This window comes from Phacochoerus africanus, chromosome 15, assembly GCF_016906955.1.
Source record: "Phacochoerus africanus isolate WHEZ1 chromosome 15, ROS_Pafr_v1, whole genome shotgun sequence".
Taxonomy (NCBI): Eukaryota; Metazoa; Chordata; class Mammalia; order Artiodactyla; family Suidae; genus Phacochoerus; species Phacochoerus africanus.
This window is the reverse complement of record NC_062558.1, coordinates 89,889,273-89,911,443: the sequence shown is the minus strand read 5'-3', so window position 1 is coordinate 89,911,443 and position 22,171 is coordinate 89,889,273. Positions and strand designations below refer to the sequence as shown.

The following is a 22,171-nucleotide window of genomic DNA, read 5'->3' as shown; positions in this document are numbered from 1 at the left end:
GTGGTAAACATCCAGTAAAACTTTTATTAAGAGAGATTGCCTGTCACTTGTATAGGGCCTTCTATGTATCCCCACAGTGACCACTGCCATTCACTGAACTCCTGCCCTTTTCCAGGCACTGGACTAGTCCCTGGGGATCCAAGCAAGACCAAGGGAGGCCTGATCTGCTTTCATGAAACTTGTCAGCCTTTAGCAAAGATGCAATAAGCTCGTATACAAATAAATAAGCTAACTTCCCACTGTGCTCCATTCTGTAGAGAAGCATGTGAGAGTCATTGGGCAGGAGGGGCAGTTACTTGACACAGGTTCTCACCCAGGGAAATTTTCTCTAAGTGGCATTTGAGCTGAGGTCTGAAGGTGAGTGGGGACTTGCTCTACAAGGAGCTTGGAGAACCACATTCGGGGAACCTAAAAGAGCAGAGGTTCCAGTTGGAAGACGGTGAACTTGAGGAAGAGGAAGGGGTCCAAGGGCGGCTGATGGCAGAGAGGGTGGGCACGTGGGTGGAGATGTGGTCAGGGGACCTGGAGGCCTGGGGTTACATTGGAGTTGGATTTTATTCCAGGAGCAATAGGCCCTTGGAGAACCTGTAAGCAGATGTGCTTTGCTCTTGGTTGGCTGCTTTTCTTTGTTGAAGGGATGGGTAGGTGGACGGACATGTGGAACAGATGGGCAGATAGACAAGTAGCCTCAATACAAGCGCAGCAGCTTCACCTCTCCCACCAGAGTTGGGTGCCCCCAGCCGGCCCCAGCCCTTTAGGATATTATCTTCAGAGCTGCCTGTGGTCCAGACTCCTGACCCTGGGAGGAGCGAATGAGCAGAGGTGGCCAGGCCAGGCAAGGGGGCTCTTTGTCCCTGGGATCAGGGAGACACAATAAGGGTGGCCACTGATTTCATGGAAAGACTCCCAAACTGCTAGATAGAAATCCTGCTGTGCCATTTCCCTCCTGGCCCCTGGGATCTCCCAGAGGTCCAGCTGCCTTGTTATAACTCATGGATAATGGCTATAGCGGGTGCGGTGACACTTGGGAAGCACAGGCAGGTGGCGTGCCAGCCCCTAGCTTCCTGGTCTCATTCAGTCCTCACCAGAACCTCGTGCTAATGAAGAAATGGAAACATAGAAAAATGCCGTGGCCCATAAGCACTTACATTTTATCAGCCTTCTCCCTCATGTTCATCTGACCTCTACCAACCAGGTGAGGTAGGCTCCACTTGGAGGTCCCAAAAGCACAAAGCTGGTAGGGCTGGGGGTCCAGCCTTGTGCTCTCAGCCCCTCCATGCTGGGGGAAAGGGCTGGACCCAGCAGCAGCCGGGTGCCACTTACTGAGCTCCCAGTCCTGGAAGGCAGGGGAGGGAGTGTGCAAGGTGGCAGGAGCTTGGGACCTACCTAGGGATTTTCGTTGTAGGAAACCCAGGCAGACCGTGCCCCAGCCCTAGTACCAGCTGGAAGGCCCCACAGGAACCCAGTTGTTCCTTCTCGCCTGGCCCCTCCCAGGACAGTCCCAGCTTTGGAGCACTGAGAAGTACAGAAGTTCCCCAGGAGAAACAAAAAGTGCCTGGCCCCAGCCCATGGGCAGGGCGCACAGGCAACCAGAGGCTTCAGTCTCTGCCCCAAGTAACCCAGAGCTGCCAGCACCCCCTGTGCCTGGCGTCTGTCCCTGGCCTGGCCGAGTTTGGCCGCCACTCCTGCCACCACAGCCTTGTCACTTCTTGCACCATGCCTTTCTGCCCTGCCAGGTATCTGAAGAAGAGCAGGCGGCTGCCCAGGGGTAAGTGGACAGCTGGGACCAAAAGCAGGCTGCAGGGACACCAGGCTGGGAGATGGTTCACCCTTGAAAGGCAGGTGGTGGTGGTGGGTCCAAGCAGGTCAGGAGAAATGAGTGAAGACAGGGTGACAGAACCACACAGGAGGCTTGGACCTCTACTCAGGTTCAGCCTGGTGCAGCCTGACAAGGGGAGGTAGGGGAGGCTGCCCCTGGATATACTGCAGAAAAGCCCAGCTGGCAACTGGGCACTGCCCAGAGCTGGCCACCTGTGCGGACACACACACAGAGGAAGCCTAGGGGTGGTGGCCTCTCCCCCTCCCCTCCAGCTCCAGTCTAGGCTCTCTGGAGGCTGTCCAGTCCTGTAGCACCAGCCATGGATGGCTTCTGAGCACTTGGAGTGTGGCTAGTCTGAATGTGCCATTAGTGCAAAATACACACTAGATTTTGAAGACTTAGTACAAAAACATATGTGTGTGTGTAATATCACAGTAGTTTCTGATTACATGTTGAAATGAATGATACTATTTGGTATCAAATAGAATAAAATATATCATTCAAAATAAGTACAGACTGGGAATTTGGGTTTAGTAGATGCAAACTATTACAATTAGAGTGGATAAGCAATGAGATCCTGGTATATAGCACAGGGAACTATATCCAATCATTTGTGATGGAACATGATAGAAGATAATATGAGAAAAAGAATGTATATATATATATGTATGCCTGGGTCACTTTGCTGCGCGGCAGAAATTGACAGAACATTATAAATCAATTATAATAAAAAGAAATTTGTTTTAAATAGAGGGGAAAAGAAAAAAAAGTAAGTTCACCTGCTTCTTGTTACTTTTTAAGGTAGCTACTAAAACACTGGAAATTGTCCCTGTGGCTTGCATTATGTTTCTGTTGATTGTGCTGCTCTGGACAGCTGTATCCCCACACTTGACCTTCGCCCTTAGAATCCATGTATTGGGGCCCTCCTTGGGGCTCCCCACTCCCCTGGGCAGCCAGTAGAATGCTGGTGGGCCCTGTGACACATTGTACATTGCACCTGCCATCACCTTTAAACAGTGACTTCTTTTGTTTTTTAAAACATTTCCTGGGAGTTCCTGTCATGGGTCAGTGGTTAGTGAATCCGACTGGGAACCATGAGGTTGTTGGTTCGATCCCTGGCCTTGCTCAGTGGGTTAAGGATCCGGTGTTGCTGTGTCTGTGGTGTAGGCCGGTGGCTACAGCTCTGATTGGACCCCTAGCCTGGGAACCTTCATATGCCATGGGAGTGGCCCTAGAAATGGCAAAAAGACAGAAAAAAAAATTTCCCATAAATCTTGGGCTAATTCAGAAGTCCGTTGATTAATTACATCAGAACGGCAACTTTTTGACCTGAAACGTCATAGAATAAGTCCCGTGGGCCGCAGTGGTTTATAAAGTGGTTTTGCAGATATCATTTACTCTTGTTTCTTTTTGTTATGAAAATTTTTATACCAAAAAGTTGAACCAGAGGAGCTCTTGTCTTAGAACCCATGTCAGAACCTACTGGGTTTTGGAGTCATCTTCCCTCCCCCAAAGCCCCTTGCGTGAGTGGAAAGAGAGACTCAAGCACAAAAGGAACCTTTTAAATCCAGGAGCCCAGAGGGGAAGAAAGCCCAGCTGGGAACAAGAAAAGCTGAGCTGGGGCCTGGCTGGGTCACCTTGGGGCTGGTCCCTTACGCAAGCCATAGGCTGACAGTGAGCACAGTGTAGGGTCAAGGTTAGGAACCAGCCTGCTTGGGGTCATAGTTCACTGATGTTACAGCTTGAACATGCTCCCAAACATCTCTGGACTTCAGTTTCCTCTTCTTCGAAATGAGAGTAATGACACCACTTCTCCTCAATTGGTTAATACTGTGCCTACCTGAGAGTGGGTGCCCTGTGTCAGCTCTGGTCCTGCTGCTGCTATTACTCTTGCATTCATCCCAGGTCCCCTGTCCACCCTTTCCATGCCAGGCACTGCTCAGCATGCTGGAGCTGCTCATAAAACAGGCAGAGTGGGGGCGGGCTGAAAACCAACAGTATAAACAAGCGTGTCATATAAACACACCAAGTATGTGTGTACTGGACTGTGATAAGTGCTGTGGAAAAATTGAGGCCAGGGAGGGACGCGGGTTGCAGTGGGTGATGCAGAATGAGATTTCAGTGGGATAGTCAGGAAGCGTTGTCCAAGAAGATGACATTGGAGGAAAGACTGGAAGAAGGTGGGGAAGAGTCTGGAAGAATAGCTTTCCGGACGAGAGCAAGGGCAACGGGAAAGCAAGTGCAAAGACCCTTGGGCAGGGCCATGCCTGGCTTTCCCAGGAATGATGGAGAGCAAAGCAGAGAGCAGCAGTGAGGCCAGGGGGATAGTGGTTGAGGGGAAAGGGCCTAGAAGAGCACTGCAAGGACTTTCTTAAGGCGGCAGGCACTGCAGGACTTTGAGCAGAGGTGCATGAGCTGGTTTGAGTCTTAAGTCGGTCACTGATGCCGTATTGAAAACAGGCCATTGGGTGGCGGGGGGCAGGGGGGGGAGGGAGCCCAGAGACAATGCCCTAATCCAGAGGAGCAGTGATGGTGCTAGAACAGACTGTGAACATATTTTGAAAGAGGAGCCAGTAGAATTTGCCGATGGGAATGGATATGAGAGAGCAGAGCCGAGGATGTGTCTGATTTCCACGTGCATAACTAGAAGGTGGAGTTGCCCTCCCAGGAGAAGGGGAGGGGTGGCAGATCTGGAGATGGAGTTCAAATTCAGTGAGTGACAGGTGCCTGGAGACAACTCAGTGGAGCCGAGAAGGGTCTAGAGGCCGGGGGACAGTGAATTTGGAGGTCATCAGTGTAGGGGCGGCAGTTAAGGCTCTGAGACTGGATGAGCTCACCGAGGGACAGTGTGGGACAATGTGGAGACACTGGGAGGGAAAAGGACAGCTGACTCACAGCTTTATGCTTTGGGCATCTGGTTGCCTGGCAGTGAGATAGGAATACAGGATGAAGCTGGTGTGATGGGCAAGGTGGTGATGATTTTCAGATAAGCCATGTTGTGCCTGTGGGACGTCACACACCTATAGAGTCATAAAAAGTCATGTAGACGCATAGAAAGTATAGAACTTGTTGCTCTGTATCAGTGAGCCACAGCAACGCAGGATCCGAGCCGCGTCTGCAACCTACACCACAGCTCACGGCAACGCCGGATCGTTAACCCACTGAGCAAGGGCAGGGACCAAACCCGCAACCTCATGGTTCCCAGGCGGATTCGTTAACCACTGCGCCACGACGGGAACTCCCAAGAAGGGAATGTTATGAACAGCTTTATGCCAATAAATTCAACAGCTTAAATGAGACAGACAATTCCTTGAAAGACACAAACTATAAAGCTCACTCAAGAAGAAATAGGTATATATATTACTGAAATTTGTTATTCAAAACCTTCCCACAAGGAGAAGTCCAGTTCTAGGTGGCTTCATTGGTGAATCCTACCAAATATTTTTAGAAGAAATAATAGCAACTCTACACAACTCTTCTAAAAATATTGAAAAAGAAGGCATGCTTACTAGCTTATTCTGTAATGCCATCATGACCCTGATACCAAAATCAGACAAAGACATAAGAAAAGAAAATAGCATACCAATACCCTTCCTGAATATAGATGAAAAGTTCTCAGTAAACTTTTGGCAAATCAAATCCAACAGTATATAGAAAGGACAATACATCATGACCAACTGGGATTTCAGGAATCCAAGGTTAGTTTAACATTTGAAAATCTATCAACATAATTCATCATATTAACAAAATGAACACACGCACACACACACACACACACGCACACGCACACACACTGATATCTCAATAGATATAGTGAAAAGCACTTGACAGAATCCAACATTCATTCCTAATAAAAATTCTCAGCAAATAGGAAATAGATGAGAACTTCCGCAACCTGAGAAAGGACGTCAACAAAAAAATCTACAACAGATATACTTAATGATGAAAAGATGAATGTTTTTGCCATAAGATCAAGAAAAAGACAAGGATGTCCACTCAAGGATGTAATTTGACTAGACCCTCAAATTCAACACTGTATTTGAGGGTCTAGTCAGTGCAATTAGGCAAGAAGAAGAAATAAAAGGCACCCAGATTGGAAATGAAGAAGTGAAAATTGTCTTCATCCTCAGATGGCACAAACACCTGTTTAGATGCACTGGCAAGTCCATGGGGAAAGGATAGTCTGTTCAACAAATGGTACTGAAACAACTGGACATCCATTTATAAAAGAATGGGCTCCAATCTGTACCTGCACTATATACAAAAACTAACTCATAGACCTACATGTAAATCCTAAAAACACGAAACTTCTAGGAGAAAACTTAGGACCTTGGGTTGAGGAAAGACTTCTTAAAGGATACAAAAGTAGAAGCACCCTCAATAAAAGAAAACAGTTGCTAAGTTGGGCTTCATCAAAATGAAAAGCATCTCTTGGAAGTACCCTGTTAATAGAACGAAAAGAAAATGCAAAGACTGGGAGAAATATTTGCACGGCATATATCTGATAAAGACCTTGTATCCAGAAGATGTAAAGAAGTCTCAAAACTCAATAAAGAAAAAATGAACTGCCTATTTAAAATATGTACAAAAGATTTCAAGAGTTATTTTACCAAGGTAGACACATGGATGGTAATTACGTCCATAAAAAGATGTCCACCATCATTAGTCTCTTGGGAAATGCGAATTCAAACACAGTGCTCTTCCCTACACACCCATTAGAAGGGCTCAAAGTAAAGAGACCGACCACACCAAGTGTTGCTGAGAAAGGGGAGCAGCTGGAACCCTCCTGCACTGCTGGTAGCTACGTAGAGTGGTGCAATCACTTTGGAAAAGAGTTTGTGGCAGGTTCTTAAAAAGCTACACAATAAACAACAAGTTCTTACTGTATAGCACAGGGAGCTATATCCAACCTCCTGGGACAGACCATGATGGGAAGAGAATATTAAGAATGTATATATGTATAACTGAGTTACCCTGTATGTACAGCAGAAATTGGTGACATTGTAAATCAACTATACTTGAATTAAAAGACTAACTCTTGGGAGTTCCCGTCGTGGCGCAGTGGTTAACGAATCCGACTAGGAACCATGAGGTGGCGGGTTCAGTCCCTGCCCTTGCTCAGTGGGTTAAGGATCCGGCGTTGCCGTGAGCTGTGGTGTAGGTTGCAGACGCGGCTCGGATCCCGCATTGCTGTGGCTCTGGCGTAGGCCGGTGGCTATGGCTCCGATTCAACCCCTAGCCTGGGAACCTCCATATGCCGCGGGAGCGGCCCAAGAAATAGCAACAACAATAACAACAAAAAAGACAAAAGACAAAAAAAAAAGACTAACTCTTAAAAAAATTTAAACATACATATATAAAAATACATAGGAGTTCCAGTTGTGGCTCAACGGTAGCAAACCTAACTACTATCCATGAAGACTAGGAGGCAGGTTTGATCCCTGGCCTCACTCAGTGGGTTAAGGATATGGCGTTGCTGTGAGCTGTGGTGTAGGTTGCAGATGCAGCTGGGATCCCGCGTTGCTGTGGCTGTGGTGTGGGCTGGGAGCTACAGCTCTGATTGGACCCCTAGCCTGGGACCCTCCATGTGCCACGGATGTGGCCCTAAAACGACCAAAAAAAAAAATACATACATGAAAAATACTTGAAAAGTTAAACACACAGGCTTAGAGCACCAGGACAGCAGGACCCTGGGCAGAGGCACAGCTGGACATGGGAGTATCTGTCAGCCTCTGGGCAGGGTGGATCCAGGTTTTGTAGATGAAGCTTATAGACATGGGTGGCCCTCTTTAGGAAAAAGGAATTCAAGTTAGATACAAATCTAAATGTTCATTTAGGCAAACGAGTAACTGCAACAAGTTTATGGAGCCGTAGATCTGCAGGTCCCTTTCTTGTGAGTCATCCTGAGATGTTTTTCCAGAAAAGTGTAAGTAGAGGAGCTTCCTGGTGGCACCTGGCTTCCCATCCCCTCCTTGAACACTCAGCCACCTCAGCCCTCTAGTCCATGTTGTGTGAGGCGCTAAAGATGCCAAGCTTGTCCCTGTCTCAGTGACAGTGGCCTCGCCCCATGAATGACCACGCAGCTGACCCAGCCGTGGGTACAGTCTTTATTTTCCGTAGGCCCACCCTGTCTCTTGGGCTTCAGGCTCTGCTGTCTCTGCCTCAGGCTCCCTTCCTCTACTCCTCTGCTGCCCAGTTGCAGCAGGGGCCTGAAGGAGCCGGGCTCGTGTGTGTATTGAGGGGCGTAGACCGCATCCTAGGGCCCTGGCTCACCACAGTCCCGAGCTTCAGGCTGGTGGGCCTCTCCAGCCTGCTTTCCTACTACCCAGCCTCCAGGTCTTACCTTTGGCACCCCCTCAGCAAGGATGCACCCATCCCGTTACTGAGCCCTTCTGAGTGGCCCCCTGGGATTCCCCAGTCCTCAGTGGCCTTGCTGTGACACTGTCAGCCTGACCCCAGCAGGCTGCCTTGTTCATTGGGGAATGATGTCAGAGCCCCGGCTGGCTCAGAGCCCAGGGCTGAGGACTTTGAAACCCTGGCTCATATTGGCTGTGTGAGTTCAGACAAGTTCCTTAATCACTCTGTGCTCCAGTATCCTTTTCTGTCAAATGCAGACAGTCACTGTACCTCCCCCAGAGTCACTGTCAAGATTAAAGACTCCTAGGAGGGCAGGTCTGTCAGCTTTGTTCGCTAGAAGAGTCAGGCGGTGCTCTGGTTCACTGGCAGGCAGGCAGCAAGGGCTCAGGAAGCTCTTCCTCCTGGCTGGTCTCCATCCCTGGGCTGCGGGCTCCAGCAAGGAACAGCCTGGGCCTCACAGTTCTCCTGCCATCCCACCCCCTTGGGAACACGGATCTCTGGGACTCACCCCCGCGCCCCCCCCCCCCCCCCCAGCAGATAGTCCTGGTTAGTCTGAGGCTCCAGGACCTCTGGCAAGTAATGGTGAGTCATATGTTATGGGATGGGGGTGGGACCAAAAGACAAGATTATTCTCGAAAACCTCTTACACTGCCAGTACTTAATATACTTCAGATCAGTATAAATTGTTGTAGGTATATCTCAAAGATTAATTCACTCTCGCACGAAAATACCAGGAGCTACTGTAAGGAAAGTAGGTTCAGAAACGACTGAGGTTTCCCATCCTTCTGCCTTTAGATAATGATCCAGAATCTAGCTGTGAGTGGCGACAGGTGGAGAATTCTGGAGCGTTTCCTCCATCCCAGTTCAATATCCAGCCTCTGCACACCTCTAGTACCTGTGAAGAATCGGGTCTCGTTTTCCGGCTGGGGAGAGCAGGCTGTGATGTCAGAGCCTGTGTGAAAAGCACTTGGTGACGTTGAGCCGTGTGTTTAAGATGCGTGAAGCTGATTTGAATAAAATACATAGCAGAGCTGCTCCAGCGTCTGAACTGCTCTGAGCTGGCATCAGATCTGCGTGCTTTAGTGAGTTCCGATTTGATACAGAAAAATAAGGAGACTAAGAGGGAAAAGAAACCCTGAGAAGGCCCCAGAGACAAATGTGTGAGGTGTGAAAGGCATGGGCTGCAAATATAGAGCCGAAAAGCATGGCTGTTGCTGATGGTTTGGGAGAAGCGGCCTTCTCACACACCCAGGGAACAGAGGCCAGCGGGTGTAGGGGCTGGAGAGCGTGCTGTGGGGGACGTGCCCTGTGTCCACTGGGGTCCCTGGAGTAAGCCTGTTCTCCCTGTCTTGCAGGTGGTGCCGGGGAGCGGGAGAAGGTGCCAGCCAACCCCGAGGCGCTCCTGCTCATGGCCAGCTCCCAGCGGGACATGGAGGACTGGGTGCAGGCCATCCGCCGGGTCATCTGGGCCCCGCTTGGCGGAGGTACTGCCCGTAGCTCGCATGCTCACCCTCTAGAACCCTTGCCTCCAGGTAATCATGCCCCTCCGCCCTGCCCCGAGCCTGCAAGACCCCCTCACTCATGACCTGCTGGCGGAGTCCCAGGCTTCCTACGGCAGATGGGCAGTGTCATCCTCTTCTGCCACCAGCCCTCAGGAGTCACCCCTCGGTGGACCAAGCAGGTCCTGGCAGGGGAGAGCTGCCCATTTTCAAAAATGTGCCATCCTTTGACCAGTGAGTCTGTGGCTTATGTGTGCTTGCCTCCCTGTGTCCAGACACATGTGGGGGTGTATGAAGCAGTCTGCACTTAGAGGCCAGAAGTGGCCCCTCGAGAGGTCCTAGGGGATGGCTAGGGACCTCTGTGTGGCTTGTGGCGCCTCCATGGCCCACAGAACCTGCCGTGTCCCTGACCTGAAAACAAGGGTTGCCATTTGCTCACCTTCTCTATTCTACACTTTCTTTGGGTGCCTAAAATGTACTGAGTGGTGTTCTAGGCACCAGGAATTCAGTGGTAAAGCAAATAGAGAATTATCTGCCCTCCGCACCTCCCCCCCACCCCGCCCCGGGTCCTAGGGGAGACTGACAACAGGCAAGTAAAGGTGACACGTGATGTCCAGTAGCGAGAAACCCAGGGAGCAAAGCAGAGCCAAGTGGGAAGACAGAGGGGACGTTGTGTTAGGTGTTGTCCATTAAACCAATTTAACAAAGTCGCTAGGAGCACCAGGGGATGTGGGGTAAGAGCATGAGGGCAGAGGGAGCAGTGAGTGCAAAGGCCCTGGGGTGGGAATGGGCCATGGGAACACGAGGACTCTTAGGAGGGTCTGAGGCCTCGGGGACATGGTGGGGATTTCAGATTTAGTTATGAATTGATGAGGCACCAGGGAGGGCTCAGGATGAGCGGGAGACAGACACGAATTTGACTTTTATTTTTAAAAAGTGCTCTCTGGCTGCCGTGTGGTGGTGGGCCATAGGGAGACAAAAGCAGCCACTACAGGTGGGACAGTCATCAGACAGGAGTGCAGGGCCTGAGCGGGCCAGGGAGTGGAGGAGGCGGGAAGAGGGGTCAGCTGAGATGCCTTATGAAGGTGGAACCATGGGGTTTGCTGATGGTCTGAACATGGGGTACAGGAGCAATGGAAGGACAATGCCCAGCTGTGCAGTGGTCACCTCTGTAGATTGGTGTCCCTATGAAAAGGGCTTTTAGAAGGGATCATTATGCCAGCTGCGCTGGAGCCAGCGACCCCTGCCCCCCCTCCACTAAGCATGGACATGGGGGCTTTGGGCTGGCCATGTTCTGACCACACAAGCCACAGACGTCCTGTCTCTCCATGTTTCAGTGTTTGAGTGATGCACTATCCAGGCAGAGGCAGAAGCTTACCTTTGGCCCCACACTTTCAAAAAATAGCCCCACACTGTTAGCCTTCCTGTCCCCTGGTAGTCGCAGTGCCTTTGACCCCCAGCCCCAGCTTAATGGCTTGGGCAGATCCAAGCCCCCAGGAACTTCTGCAGCCTCCACAGCTTCCTTTGGTGTGAGGTGGTTGACCGTGAGCAAGTAGAACAAAATAGAGCCCAGAGGCTGACGCCCAGGTAGCAGGACTTGGCTTTATGACAGGTGGCACCTTTGAGCACCTGGAAAAGGAGAACATTGCCGTGACCTTGAGTAGAGAGAGACCCTTTATATGAGTTACATAAAGCACCAAGTGTTTAGCAATACAGTGAGAAATAAATATGATTCACCTCACAGCAGAAAACTCCTCAGCAGTGAAAATGAATGAACTACATGCTCCACCCAGCAATATTCTTTCATGAATCAGAGAAACATACTGTGAGACTGCAGGAACTCAAGAACATGCTGTGATTCCATTTACATAAAGTTGAAAATAGGGCAGAGGGAAACTATATTATTTATGGGCAAATAATTAGGCAGCAAAATCATAAAGAAAAGCAAAGAAGTGGATGCCATAAAAGTCAGGATTGCAGGTCTAGTTACACAGGTGTGCATTTTATAATACTGTACATCTCTGTACATATGTGCTTTAAATACTTTCTGAATATCTGCATATTTCACTATATGAAAAAGTCAAAAACTAAATAAAGAAAGAGAAACTAAAGATCAAAGAGGCTAAGTCATTTGCCCAGGATGGCCCAGCTAGGCAGGAGCAGAGCTGAGACACCGAGGTGGATGTTCTGACCTCAAAGGCTGGGCTTTGTCCCAGTATCCAGGGCACTGTCACGTCACGTGTGGTCTGCCTGCGCTCAGTGTGCTGGCCTCCTGACCCATACGCGTGCCTGACTCTGTCTCTTTGTCTCTCTCTATGCTTGTCTAGAATGAGGACCATTTGCAGAATCCCACATAGAACCCAGATTCGTGCCCTCCCCTGGCCCCCCTACCCCACTGTGCATCAGACGTCTCAGGCTGTGCACTGTGTGCTGAAGAATTCACAAGAATTAAAACAGGAACCGCCATCAAAGGCGCTTACCTCCTTTCTACAAGAAGCATAGAGGAAACGCAGAAATCCCAGGGGTTAGTGGTGGCAGACGTGTCTGGGCAAGTGTGGGCACTGGTAGGGGGGCTCCATCAGCCTCTGCAGGTTTCCTGGCAAAGCTGTTATTAGCCTGGGTTCCCCTAGAAAGGAGGCTTAGAGGATCAGCCCTTCTTTCACTGTTTAATAACGGAGCCTGTGAGCCCTTTCAAGCGTGTTTGTTCTGGCAGAGAGTGGCCACCTCTGACAGGCACAGTGGGCAGCGTGCCTGCTGCAGTCAGGGCAGAGCCTGACCAGCCCACAGAGAAAACAGGGCCAGCTAGTGGGTCAGGGGAGCTGGTTACAACCACTGGCCTGCCCAGGGGTGGCCCTGATGGAGTGCCTCTTGTCTGGACATTCAGTCATTCAGTCAATCAGTCAGTCATTCACTCAAGGATGTGTTCTAGAGACACAGCAGTGAGTAGGACAGATGCCCTCTTGGATGTTCCCTCTTGGAGTGTGCATTTTAGTAAAGAAGACAGACAGCAAACAATATAAGCCCAGTGAAGGTTAGAAGGTGGAGGGAGCCGTGGAGGCAGAAGAGGTGGGAAGGCAGACGGCAGTGATGTGGGGTCGGAGTTTAGCAACATTTGAGTCAAGGAAATGAAAGCGTGAGTTGCATATATACCTGGTCAGAGAGTTTGGATGTGTCTGTGTTGGAAGAGCAGCAATGAGGCTGGTGTACCTGGGGCAGAGTCTGTGAAGGGGAGAGGGGCGGTAAGGGGGTGGAAGGCCTTGTCACAGTGATGACTCTGGCTTTTCCTCTGAGCAAGGTGGTACCATTCATGGGTCTTGAACAGAGCAGTGGCCAAGCCTGACTCAGGTTCCAACAGGATCTCCATGGCAGCTGCCTGAGAATGGATGAAAGAAGCAAGAAGACCAGTTAAGAGCTTATGATGGCATCTTGGCCCAGGAGGGCATTGATGAGGAGAAATTGAGTTCTTGATACATTTTGGAGGTGCACCCAATAGTATTTCCCCTACTGGAATGAGTAAAAGGTGTAAGAGAATGAGAGAACTCAAGGGTGATTCCGAGAGTTTTGATGTAAGCCATGTAGAAGGATGGAGTAGCCATTAACAGAGATGAGAAAGAACACAGGAAGTGGAAGGAAGAAAGGAAGGAAGATGGAGTGTTCACTTTGGGGCTTAGTCTGGGATACTTCTTAGAGGCTCAAGTCTAGATATAAGTAGGCAGTTTGACATTTAAGTCTAGAGAGCAGGAGAGGAACTGAGTTGGAGAGAGAATTTGGAGGCCACTGACACACGGATGGGGTTTGAGGCCATGCAGCTGGATGAGACACCGCAGAGCAAGTGTGGGGACAGCGGAGGACCTAGGCTGAGCCCTGAGCTGCTCCCAGGTAGGAAGTCAGGGAGCAGAGATGGAGCCAGCACAGGGGGCTGAGGAGAGCCAGGAGCAAGTGGGGTCCCTGAGCCAAGTGAAGGAGAACATCTGAGGAAGAAGTATGTATGTACTGCCAATAGATCATCCAGGAGAGGATGGGTGGTGGGCACAATCCATTGGTGGCTTGGACAAGGGTAGTTTGGGTGGAGTCCTGGGAGTGAGGCCTGGCAATAGCAGGTATGAGAAAGGATAAGAGGAGGGCAATTGGAGTGTGAGCATAGCCAACTCTTTTAAGAGGTTTGCTCTAAAGGGAAAGAAATGGGAGAGTAGCTGGAGAGGGGGTGGTCAGGTAAAGAGAGTTTACTTTTTTAAGTTGAGAGACAAACAGCAATGCTGTTGCAGGTGAGGGAGAGAAGAATTGCTGTATATAGATGCCAAATTCCCCAACAAACTATTAACAAATTGAATCCAGCAATTTATAAAAGGATTATACACCATGACCAAGGGAGGTTTATCCTAGGAATGCAAGGGTGCCTTAACACCCAAAAATCAATTAATGCAATACATCAACAGGAAAAAAGGACAAAAAAAACCCTACATGATCATCTCAATCAATTCAGAAAAGGCATTTGATAAAATCTAGCACCCTTTCATGATAAAAACACTCAACAGTCTAGAGATAGAAAGGAATTTTCTTGATCTGCTCAAGGGCATCTTCAAAAATGCGCAGATAATATCATGCTTAATGGAGAAAGACTGGATGCTTTTCAGGAACAAGACAAGGATTCTCACTCTCACCATTTCTATTCAACATTGTACTAGACATTCTAGCCAGAGCAATTAGGCAAGAAAATGAAGTAAAATGCATCCAGATTGGAAAGTAAGAAACAAGTAATCTATTTGCAAATGACATGATCTTGTATACAGAAAATCTTATAAATCCACTAGAAATCTATCAGATCTAATTAAAAAAAATCCAGCAAGATTACAAGATACAAGGTCAGTATATAGAAATCAGTTGTATCTCTATAGAGTAGCACTAAGCAAGCTGAAAGTGAAATTAAGAAAACTTCATCTATAATAGCTTCCAACAGAACAAAATACTTAGGAATACATTTAACAAAAGAAGAACAAAACTTTTTACTCTGAAAATGACAAAACATTGTTGAAAGAAATTAAAGACCTAAATAAATGGAAAGACATCCCATGTTCATGCATCAGAAGGCTTGATATTGTGAGAAGAACCCCACTCCCCAGGGGATCTCTGGACTTCCATGCTCAGCTCCAGAAACACAGGCCCTGGGAGGACTTGTTGGGCAGCACGTCCTGGCCACCCCTCTCTGAAAGGGGAAAGAAAGGAGACACAGCTTATCTTCTGGTATCTGGTGGGAGCACATGGGCGAATTCTTGCCTTGCGTGGTTATCTAGAGAGAGTGTAGGAAGGTGCTTGGCAAAACCAGTTGTGTTGAAGTATTAGAGGAGACAAAGTGAGCACAGGTTTCAGGATCAGGCTCTAGTCTCATGTGTCCTGGCTCTACCCCTTGCTTGCTGTATGATCCTAGGCATGCCCGCTTACCCTCTCTGTGTCCTTTTTGGCAAAATGGGAGTGTGAATATTTTGTTTGCAGGATTGTGTTAAGACTTAAGAGAAAATGGATGCAAAGCACTCGGCACTCTCAGCACTAAACAGTTCCATTCATTTACCCCAGAGTGTCGCCCAACATGCAGGCAGGGCACATGGCAGGGATCAGATGGAGCTTCCATTCTACTCCCCAGGACAGACAGTAACAAGGACAGTGCATCACGTGGCATGGCATACTTGTTGTTATCAGAACCACCCAGAGGAAGGCCTGTAACGAGAGACTGCTAGATCCACCCCCAGAGTTCTCAGCTCACTAGAATTTTGTTTCTCACAAGTTTCTAGGTGATGCTGATGCTGCTGGTCTGGGGCCCATGTTTTGAGAACTGCTGTGTTAGAAGGTAGGGAGTGCCTTCTGAAAAATAAGAAAAAAAAATAGAGCCATTTCAAATACAGAGGTGAGGGCAGGCCCAATGAGAGAGTGACCCCCAAACAGGGTCTTGAATAAGGTGAGAACCTAAGCCAGCAGGGGGTCAGGTGGAAGTGTGCCACACCCAGGCAGCACCTCTGGCAAAAGCGTGGTCTTGAACCAGAGAAGAGGCAGGTGGGCTGGAGGGGATGAGGAATAGGGTCAGATGCAAAGGAGCCTGATGGCAGAGGAAGGATGCAATCTGTGATCTGATAGATAGTTAAAAGGACCACTCTGACTGCTGGTGGCAGAGGGACAAGGGGAAGCAGGGGGACCTCTTTGTTGTAATTGGGCAAGAGATGAGAGCACTTACACTGTGGTGGGTGGTGATGAAAGTGGGAAGATTCCAAATCTAGTTTGAAACTAGGACCTACAGGATCTCCTGGCTGTGGGTATGAGAGAAAGAAAGCTGTGCGGGTGGACTCCCAGGGGTCTGACTGACCGACTGGAAAGACAGAATTGTCATTAAGCAAGAGAGGAAGACTCAGCCCAGGGCAGTTTGTGATGCTGCAGCAAGACCAGAGGGCACATAGGAGTGTGGGCACATATGAGTTTGAGATGCCTGCCAGTCATTAAGCCAGCGGGCATACTGAGTGGACAGTTGGATACAGGAGTCTGGGGGCCGAGGTTAGTGTTCAGTAACTAGTATCGTGGTGACTCTCCTACCCACCCAGCAGGCATGGTCGAGCAAAGCCCAGAAGCTTTTTGTCCCAACTTTACAGGCAGTGGCACAGAGCAACAGTCCTGGGGTCAGGAGCCTGGCTTTGGAACAGTGTCCCTCCCAGAGTAACAGCTCTGTCCTGGGGAGGAACTTTAGGGGCAACAGGCCTGTGGGGGCCATCAAGCCTGGCTGCCCATGCCAGCCCCACCTGATGTGTGGGTGGCTCTTATGGCCTCTGGAGACTTTCCCCTGACCACCCTACCCACATTGACAGTCCCACCCTAGCTTCCCCAGAAACCATGGTGGGGAGGAAGGGGGGACAAATAGGGCAGGACACTTGACATGGAGAAAATCCAACCTCGGAACAACTTGGAGGGACACAAAGCAACCTTGTTAGTCCATCTGGCTGTGGTCATTTTGCTGGAATGATATCTCCAAAAGGAAGCCCTTAAGGCACAATCAGATTCTGGATGAAAGGTCACTGGCCCCAGCCCAGGCTGGCAGTGGATCTTAATGGACCACATCTCCCCAGCACTGCTTCCTCCAGATCCCAGCCCTCTGGGAGATTCAAAAAGAGAGGGTCTTATTGTGAACCCACCTAACCAGGGGGGCCTAGCCATTCCCTGCAGCCTTTCCAAAGGGGGAAAGAGAGGACTGTCGCTGACCTGGGGTCCAGTCACTGAGCCCACAGAAGGGGCACTTGAACCTGATTCTGGTACCCTGGGCCCATCCTGTTGGTTCCTGAAGGTCCACATCCAGGTGAGGAGGAATTGCTCGCACAGGCCTTGGAGCCCAGCCAGCCCCAAGCTCACAGAGGCCAGATCTGTCCTCTTCTGGGTATAGCGGTTGGTTCCCAGCACCCTGAGCTCCTTACCCTGCAGTCCTCAGGGTTCTCCCCTGCAGTCAGAGGAGCCTGTGAGCTTGGATCCCCGGGCAGGGGAAGTAGCCGCCAGCCACAGACCCCACTAACAGGAGACCGGGGAGCCCAGGGCCATTTACCAGGAGAACAGAGGCAGAGGAGCAGCTGCCTTATTTTGGGAGAGCCTGGCAAGCCAGCGAGGGTCATTTACAGGGGGCTGCTCTCCACTGCTTCCTGTGAAACTCAGGATGCTAACTGCTCAACTAACTGCCTTTTGCCTCTCTTTTTGTTGTTGTTTTTGTTTGTTTTTTGCTTAATCGCTAAGTCAGCCTTCCCTCCCATCAGCTGGGGTGGAGATGCCCCCACAGTTCGGCCTGCCTGGCTTCCTCGGTGTGCTAAATTCTCAGATCCCAGGGTGGGAAAAGAGCTAAAATGAGGCCAGTGGACAGTGAGTGCCAGTGACACTGCCTGATGTCCCAGAGAACCCCAGCCACAAAAGGAGAGGGCGGATCAATGTAGTCATTCTCCAAAGGAGTTAATGTTTATTCAGCATGTCCTTTGGGGGGCTCTGCGCCCTGGTTGATGCTTATAATCGCCTTTAAAACAGATGAGGAGACTGAGCAGCAGGGAGGCTCAAGTCGTTTGTCCAGCTCCCAAAGGAGGAAGCAAGAAGCCAGCATTCTGACCCACATCGTAGGCTGGAGCTCAGAGCCCTGGGGCTGGATGCCAGTTCTTCTTCTTATTCTAATTTTTTTTTTTTTGGCTTTTTAGGGCCATACCATGGCATATGAAAGTTCCCAGGCTAGGGGTCGAATTGGAGCTACAGCTGCCAGCCACAGCCACAGCCACAGCCACTCCAGATCCAAGCTGCGTCTGTGACTTATATACCACAGCTCACAGCAACACTGGATCCTTAACCCACTGAGCGAAGCTAGGGATTGAACCTGTGTCCTCATGGATACTAGTTGGGTTCATGAACCTCTGAGACATAGTGGGCACTCCCTGGATGCCAGTTCTGGAGAAAAGGATGCCGGGAGCCCTCCGGGTAGTCCTCTGGCTCTCGGCTTCTTCCCAGACAGCCTCAGTCCTCCACATCAGTCTGAGGAAGGAGGAAGGGATCTCATGTGCTACTCTTAACAAGGGTTTGTTGTACCAAAATTATATTGTAGGGAGGGACAGAGAGGTTCAACAACTTGCCTAGTAGCACACAGCAAGATTGGGAGCAGGGACAGCCTGCTTCCAGGGTGAGCTCATCCAAGGATGCTCAGTTGCCAGGCACCATAGCCTCTGGATCTGCATTGTCTTAATAGTAATGGGAAGACAATGGGAGGAAGGCAAGACTGAGGACAGAGAAAGCCCCCAAGGTCCTGGACCCAGCTCAGAAATGAGAGCCACCCCAGCCTAAAACATCACCTGTCACTAGGTGTTCACATGAGGGGACAGACCTCACAACCTCTCAGCTCCTGGCCCTGGCCCAAGAGGAAAGTTTCATGACTATCTTTGCACCCCCCCCACCCCCGACCCCAGGCCTCATGGCTAAAAAGACCCCCCACAAGGTGGCGTGGGTGTTGACCTGGCTAAGATTTAACCTAGAGTTTATTGTGGCAGTGCCCGTCAGAGTCCAGAGCCTTCTAAATGGGAGGCAGCTGCAGACTTCCATCAGTCTGGGACATCTAGGGGGAGGATGAATGGATTCCCTAGAGATTGGCCAGTCCCACTCTGTTTATCACACAGGTAGGAAAAGGAGACTTGGAAAGGAGAAAACAAGTCCGCATCAGAGCTGTCTGTCTGCCTGGTAGGGCCCCCTCCCCTGGAGTAGTAGGGGCTTCCACTGAACCTTTGGAACTTTCTCTTTAACATGGACAGAGTAGACCAGACCCCGGGGGACTGGAGGCTGTGGGAGCCCCAAGCTTTTCCGGAAGGGTTAGGACAGGGTATTCCTTGACATATGGCCCCCTGGCACCATAAACCACCCTTCCCACCTTCATGTTTTCCTGAACTCTGAGAGGGGAGAACTCTGAGGGCCTCCTCACATTCCCAGCACTTGGAAGGACTTCAGCCCCCACCCCTACACTAGCGTCAGGGCCTGGACTAGGGAGCCTTACTAGCCTGGGGCACAATATTTAAGAGGGCACCAAAAAACCTCAGTGATCAGGAGTTCCCGTTGTGGCTCAGTGGTGATGAACCCGAGTAGTATCCACGAGGACTTGTGTTTGATGCCTGGCCTCGCTCGTGAGTTAAGGATCTGGCATTGCAAGAAGGTGCAGTGTCGATCGCAGATGTGACTCAGATCTCGCGTGGCTGTGGCTTGGCGTAGGCCCGCAGCTGTAGCTACGATCTGATTGCATATGCCACAGGTGCGGCCCTAAAGGCAAAAAACAAACAAAAACCCCAAAAGCAAAAACCCACTTAGTGATCAAGATGAATATTTTATTGTAATTTGTTAAAAATGAAAATTAATGCAAAAAAATCCGTTGTGTTAGTTTCCTATTGCTGCTCTAACAAACTGTCATGAATTTAGCAGCTTAAAACAACACAAATGTATTTGCTTACAGCCCTAGAAGGTGTGAGTCAGCACTGAGTTTTTACGATACTGAAGATACTGAAACAGTTGGGTCACCGGGGCTGGTTCCTTGACGGCTCCAGGGGAGAATGCATTCTTTGCCTCTTCCACCTTCTAGAAGCTGCGCACATTCTTGGATTGTGGCCTCATCACTCCGGTTTCTGCTTTCCTCCTGAGATCACCTCCGCTTCTTTGAAATCTCCCTCTGCCTCCATTTTTTTAAGGCCCATTAGGGGTAATCTAGTATAATCTCTCCATCCTCAATTTAATCACATCTGCAGCATCCTGTTTGCTAGGGAAGGTGACATAGTCACTGGTTCTAGGGATTAGGACATGGCTGTTGGGGGCGGGGGACATTATCTAGCCTATCACATCCATGATAAACAAAACATCAAAAATTTAAATAAAGACAGGGTCCGTGGGTGGAATTAGGGTGAGGCAAACAAGGCCCCCCTCTCTGTGCAAGTGCAGGGTTGGATCCTGTCTTTATTTAAAATTTTGTTATTTTGTTCACTGTGGACTTTTTGGCATTAATTTGCATTTTTAAAAATATTGCAAAAATATCTCCTGATTACTGAAATTGTTGGCACCCCCTTTCATCTTGCACCTGTACTGCAAAAGTCACTGGCCTCACTCTAGTACAGGCCTCTCTTAAAGAAAGAAAGAAAGAAAGAAAGCAAGCAAGCAAGCAAGCAAGCAAAGGAACCCTGCCCTACACACTTGGCTTTCAGAGGAGTCCCCCACCCTTTCCAGCCCCAGGCTTCCCTTAGCCCTTCTCACAGAATTCTGTCCACAGGCCCATGGGACCTCCATCCTCATACTGCATGGAGGCCCTAGCTTTGCTTCTCTGACCACCTGCCCTCCTGGTGATGCCTGAGGCCATGCACCTGTCTTGGTCTTCACACTTTGCTAGCTCTGAAAGTGTGAGATTGTAGGCTTTTTTCACCAGGACAGAATCTTACTCTGAGAACATAAGCTTTGCAGAAAGATAATTTAGGTTTCAACTGAAGATCTGTCACTTACTAGTTGCGTGATCTTAAGAAAACAGAGTAACTTCTCTGAACTTCAGCTGCCTCATCTGTAAGATGGGGACATTAATACTGTACCGCCCAGGGCTGTGCAAGACATGTATGTTAAATCTTAAGCACCTTCCATGGCATTGGGGCGCTGGCCCCTGGCAGGGCATTGGGCTGGAGCCGTGAAAGCCGCGTAGCCCACAGCCCAGCTGTAGATGGGGCTCAGCATTCTCCTGGCTACTTGACCCAAACCGAATCACCTGATCTCCTTGAGCCGCCTCTGCTTCCACCTGGAACAGCTGCCTCCCATTTTGCGGGGAGCGGAAGCTCCTAAAGCCAGTCCTTGACGAGGAAGAAGGGGCGGACCTTCGGGAGTTGCGAGAATTCCTCTGGTGCCTATAACCTGGAGCTTTAGGAAGAAGAGGGTCAGAGGTCTGAACCGGGAGCGCTACGGGGCCCGACTCCAGGAGCAGCATTTCAGGAACTCGCAGGTCCCGGGCCCTCCCTCCCTCGCTCCAGGGTCCGGGCCCCCGGCGGGCGGGCGGGCGGCGGGCAAGACGCTACCTGCGCGCGTGCCGGGCATTCCTGCCGCCGCTGCGCCGCCGCGCCCGGGCGCGACATGGGCCTGATGCCGGCCGCGCGGGCCTTCTCCGGGTGCCGCGCCTGCCCGCGGCCGCCCTGCCGCCTGCCCGCCTGCTGCGCGCCTGCTGCCCCAGGTAGCGCTGGAGGGGGTGCGGGCGCCCCGCGAATCCGCGCGGAAGCGGCGTCCCGGGCCCGGCGCGCGGGCGAGGACAGCGCTGCGCCCGCGCGTCGCGGGGCGCTCCCCGGGTGGGGGAAGTTGGGGGAGTGAGGGCTGTTCGGGGGCGGGGGCAGCCGCGGGACCCGTTGCCGGGTTAGCAACGCAAACGCGCGTGTTGCGGGCAAGGGGCAGAGCCAGGACGCCAAGTCCTACCTCCCGCCCGGGGATGGGGGGCGGGGGGGGGGATGGGCATCCCGAGTGCAGAGATAAAGAACTTAGCTTTCACGGGCGCAGGGACTTGGCAAAGAATCTCTCCCCCCCGCCCCCCACTACAACTGAGGGGACCAGGCAGGATGCCAGCTCTGAGCTACCGACTTCAGGCCAGTGCTCAGCCCATGTTTGCCTCTCAAGGCCTCACGAAGGCCCCTGTACCTGGGCATGGGGCTGGCTAAGAGCAGAAGAGTAGGGGTCATTTATGCCCTAGGGACCGGATCACCCCGGGCTGAACACATCCCCACCCCTGCCAAGATATTTGCCTCTTGCTGTATTTCTCTCCCCTGGGCTGATTTCAGCCTGTTGGTTGTTGAGGCTGGGGCAGCAATGAGGCTCTGTAGTACCTACAAGAGAGTGGTGCCCTTGGGCACAAGTGTGGGAGTGAAGGGAAGTGGATTTGCAAACCTCGGAGTGGATGCAGGGAGGGTGGCAAGTATCCTGGAGAGGGGCGTAGACCACAGGAAAGGTTTGTGAA

The 22,171-nt window shown here is 50.6% G+C and overlaps 1 protein-coding gene and 1 long non-coding RNA gene across 17 annotated transcripts in view; one reads left to right on the top strand and one right to left on the bottom strand.

Moving 5' to 3' along the window:
• Nucleotides 1-22,171, top strand: part of ARHGAP22 (Rho GTPase activating protein 22) — a 218,772-nt gene that overhangs the window by 169,934 nt on the left and 26,667 nt on the right. For 8 of the 16 annotated variants that reach the window (XM_047759990.1, XM_047759994.1, XM_047759991.1 and 5 more), the window contains one exon: nucleotides 9,532-9,708. The exons of 3 other annotated variants lie outside the window; for them this stretch is intronic. In XM_047759990.1, the coding sequence (XP_047615946.1) occupies nucleotides 9,532-9,708 (177 nt within the window). Of the gene's footprint in view, nucleotides 1-1,563; nucleotides 1,769-9,202; nucleotides 9,259-9,531; nucleotides 9,709-22,171 lie in introns of those variants that run through there. 5 more of the 16 variants (XM_047759992.1, XM_047759993.1, XM_047759998.1 and 2 more) reach the window with 4 other exon arrangements.
• LOC125115667 (uncharacterized) lies at nucleotides 10,591-21,251 on the bottom strand. Its single transcript, XR_007132156.1, has 3 exons — nucleotides 20,945-21,251; nucleotides 12,826-13,048; nucleotides 10,591-11,304 (listed from the first exon to the last, which is right to left on the bottom strand). It is a non-coding gene; the product is annotated as an uncharacterized LOC125115667 (long non-coding RNA).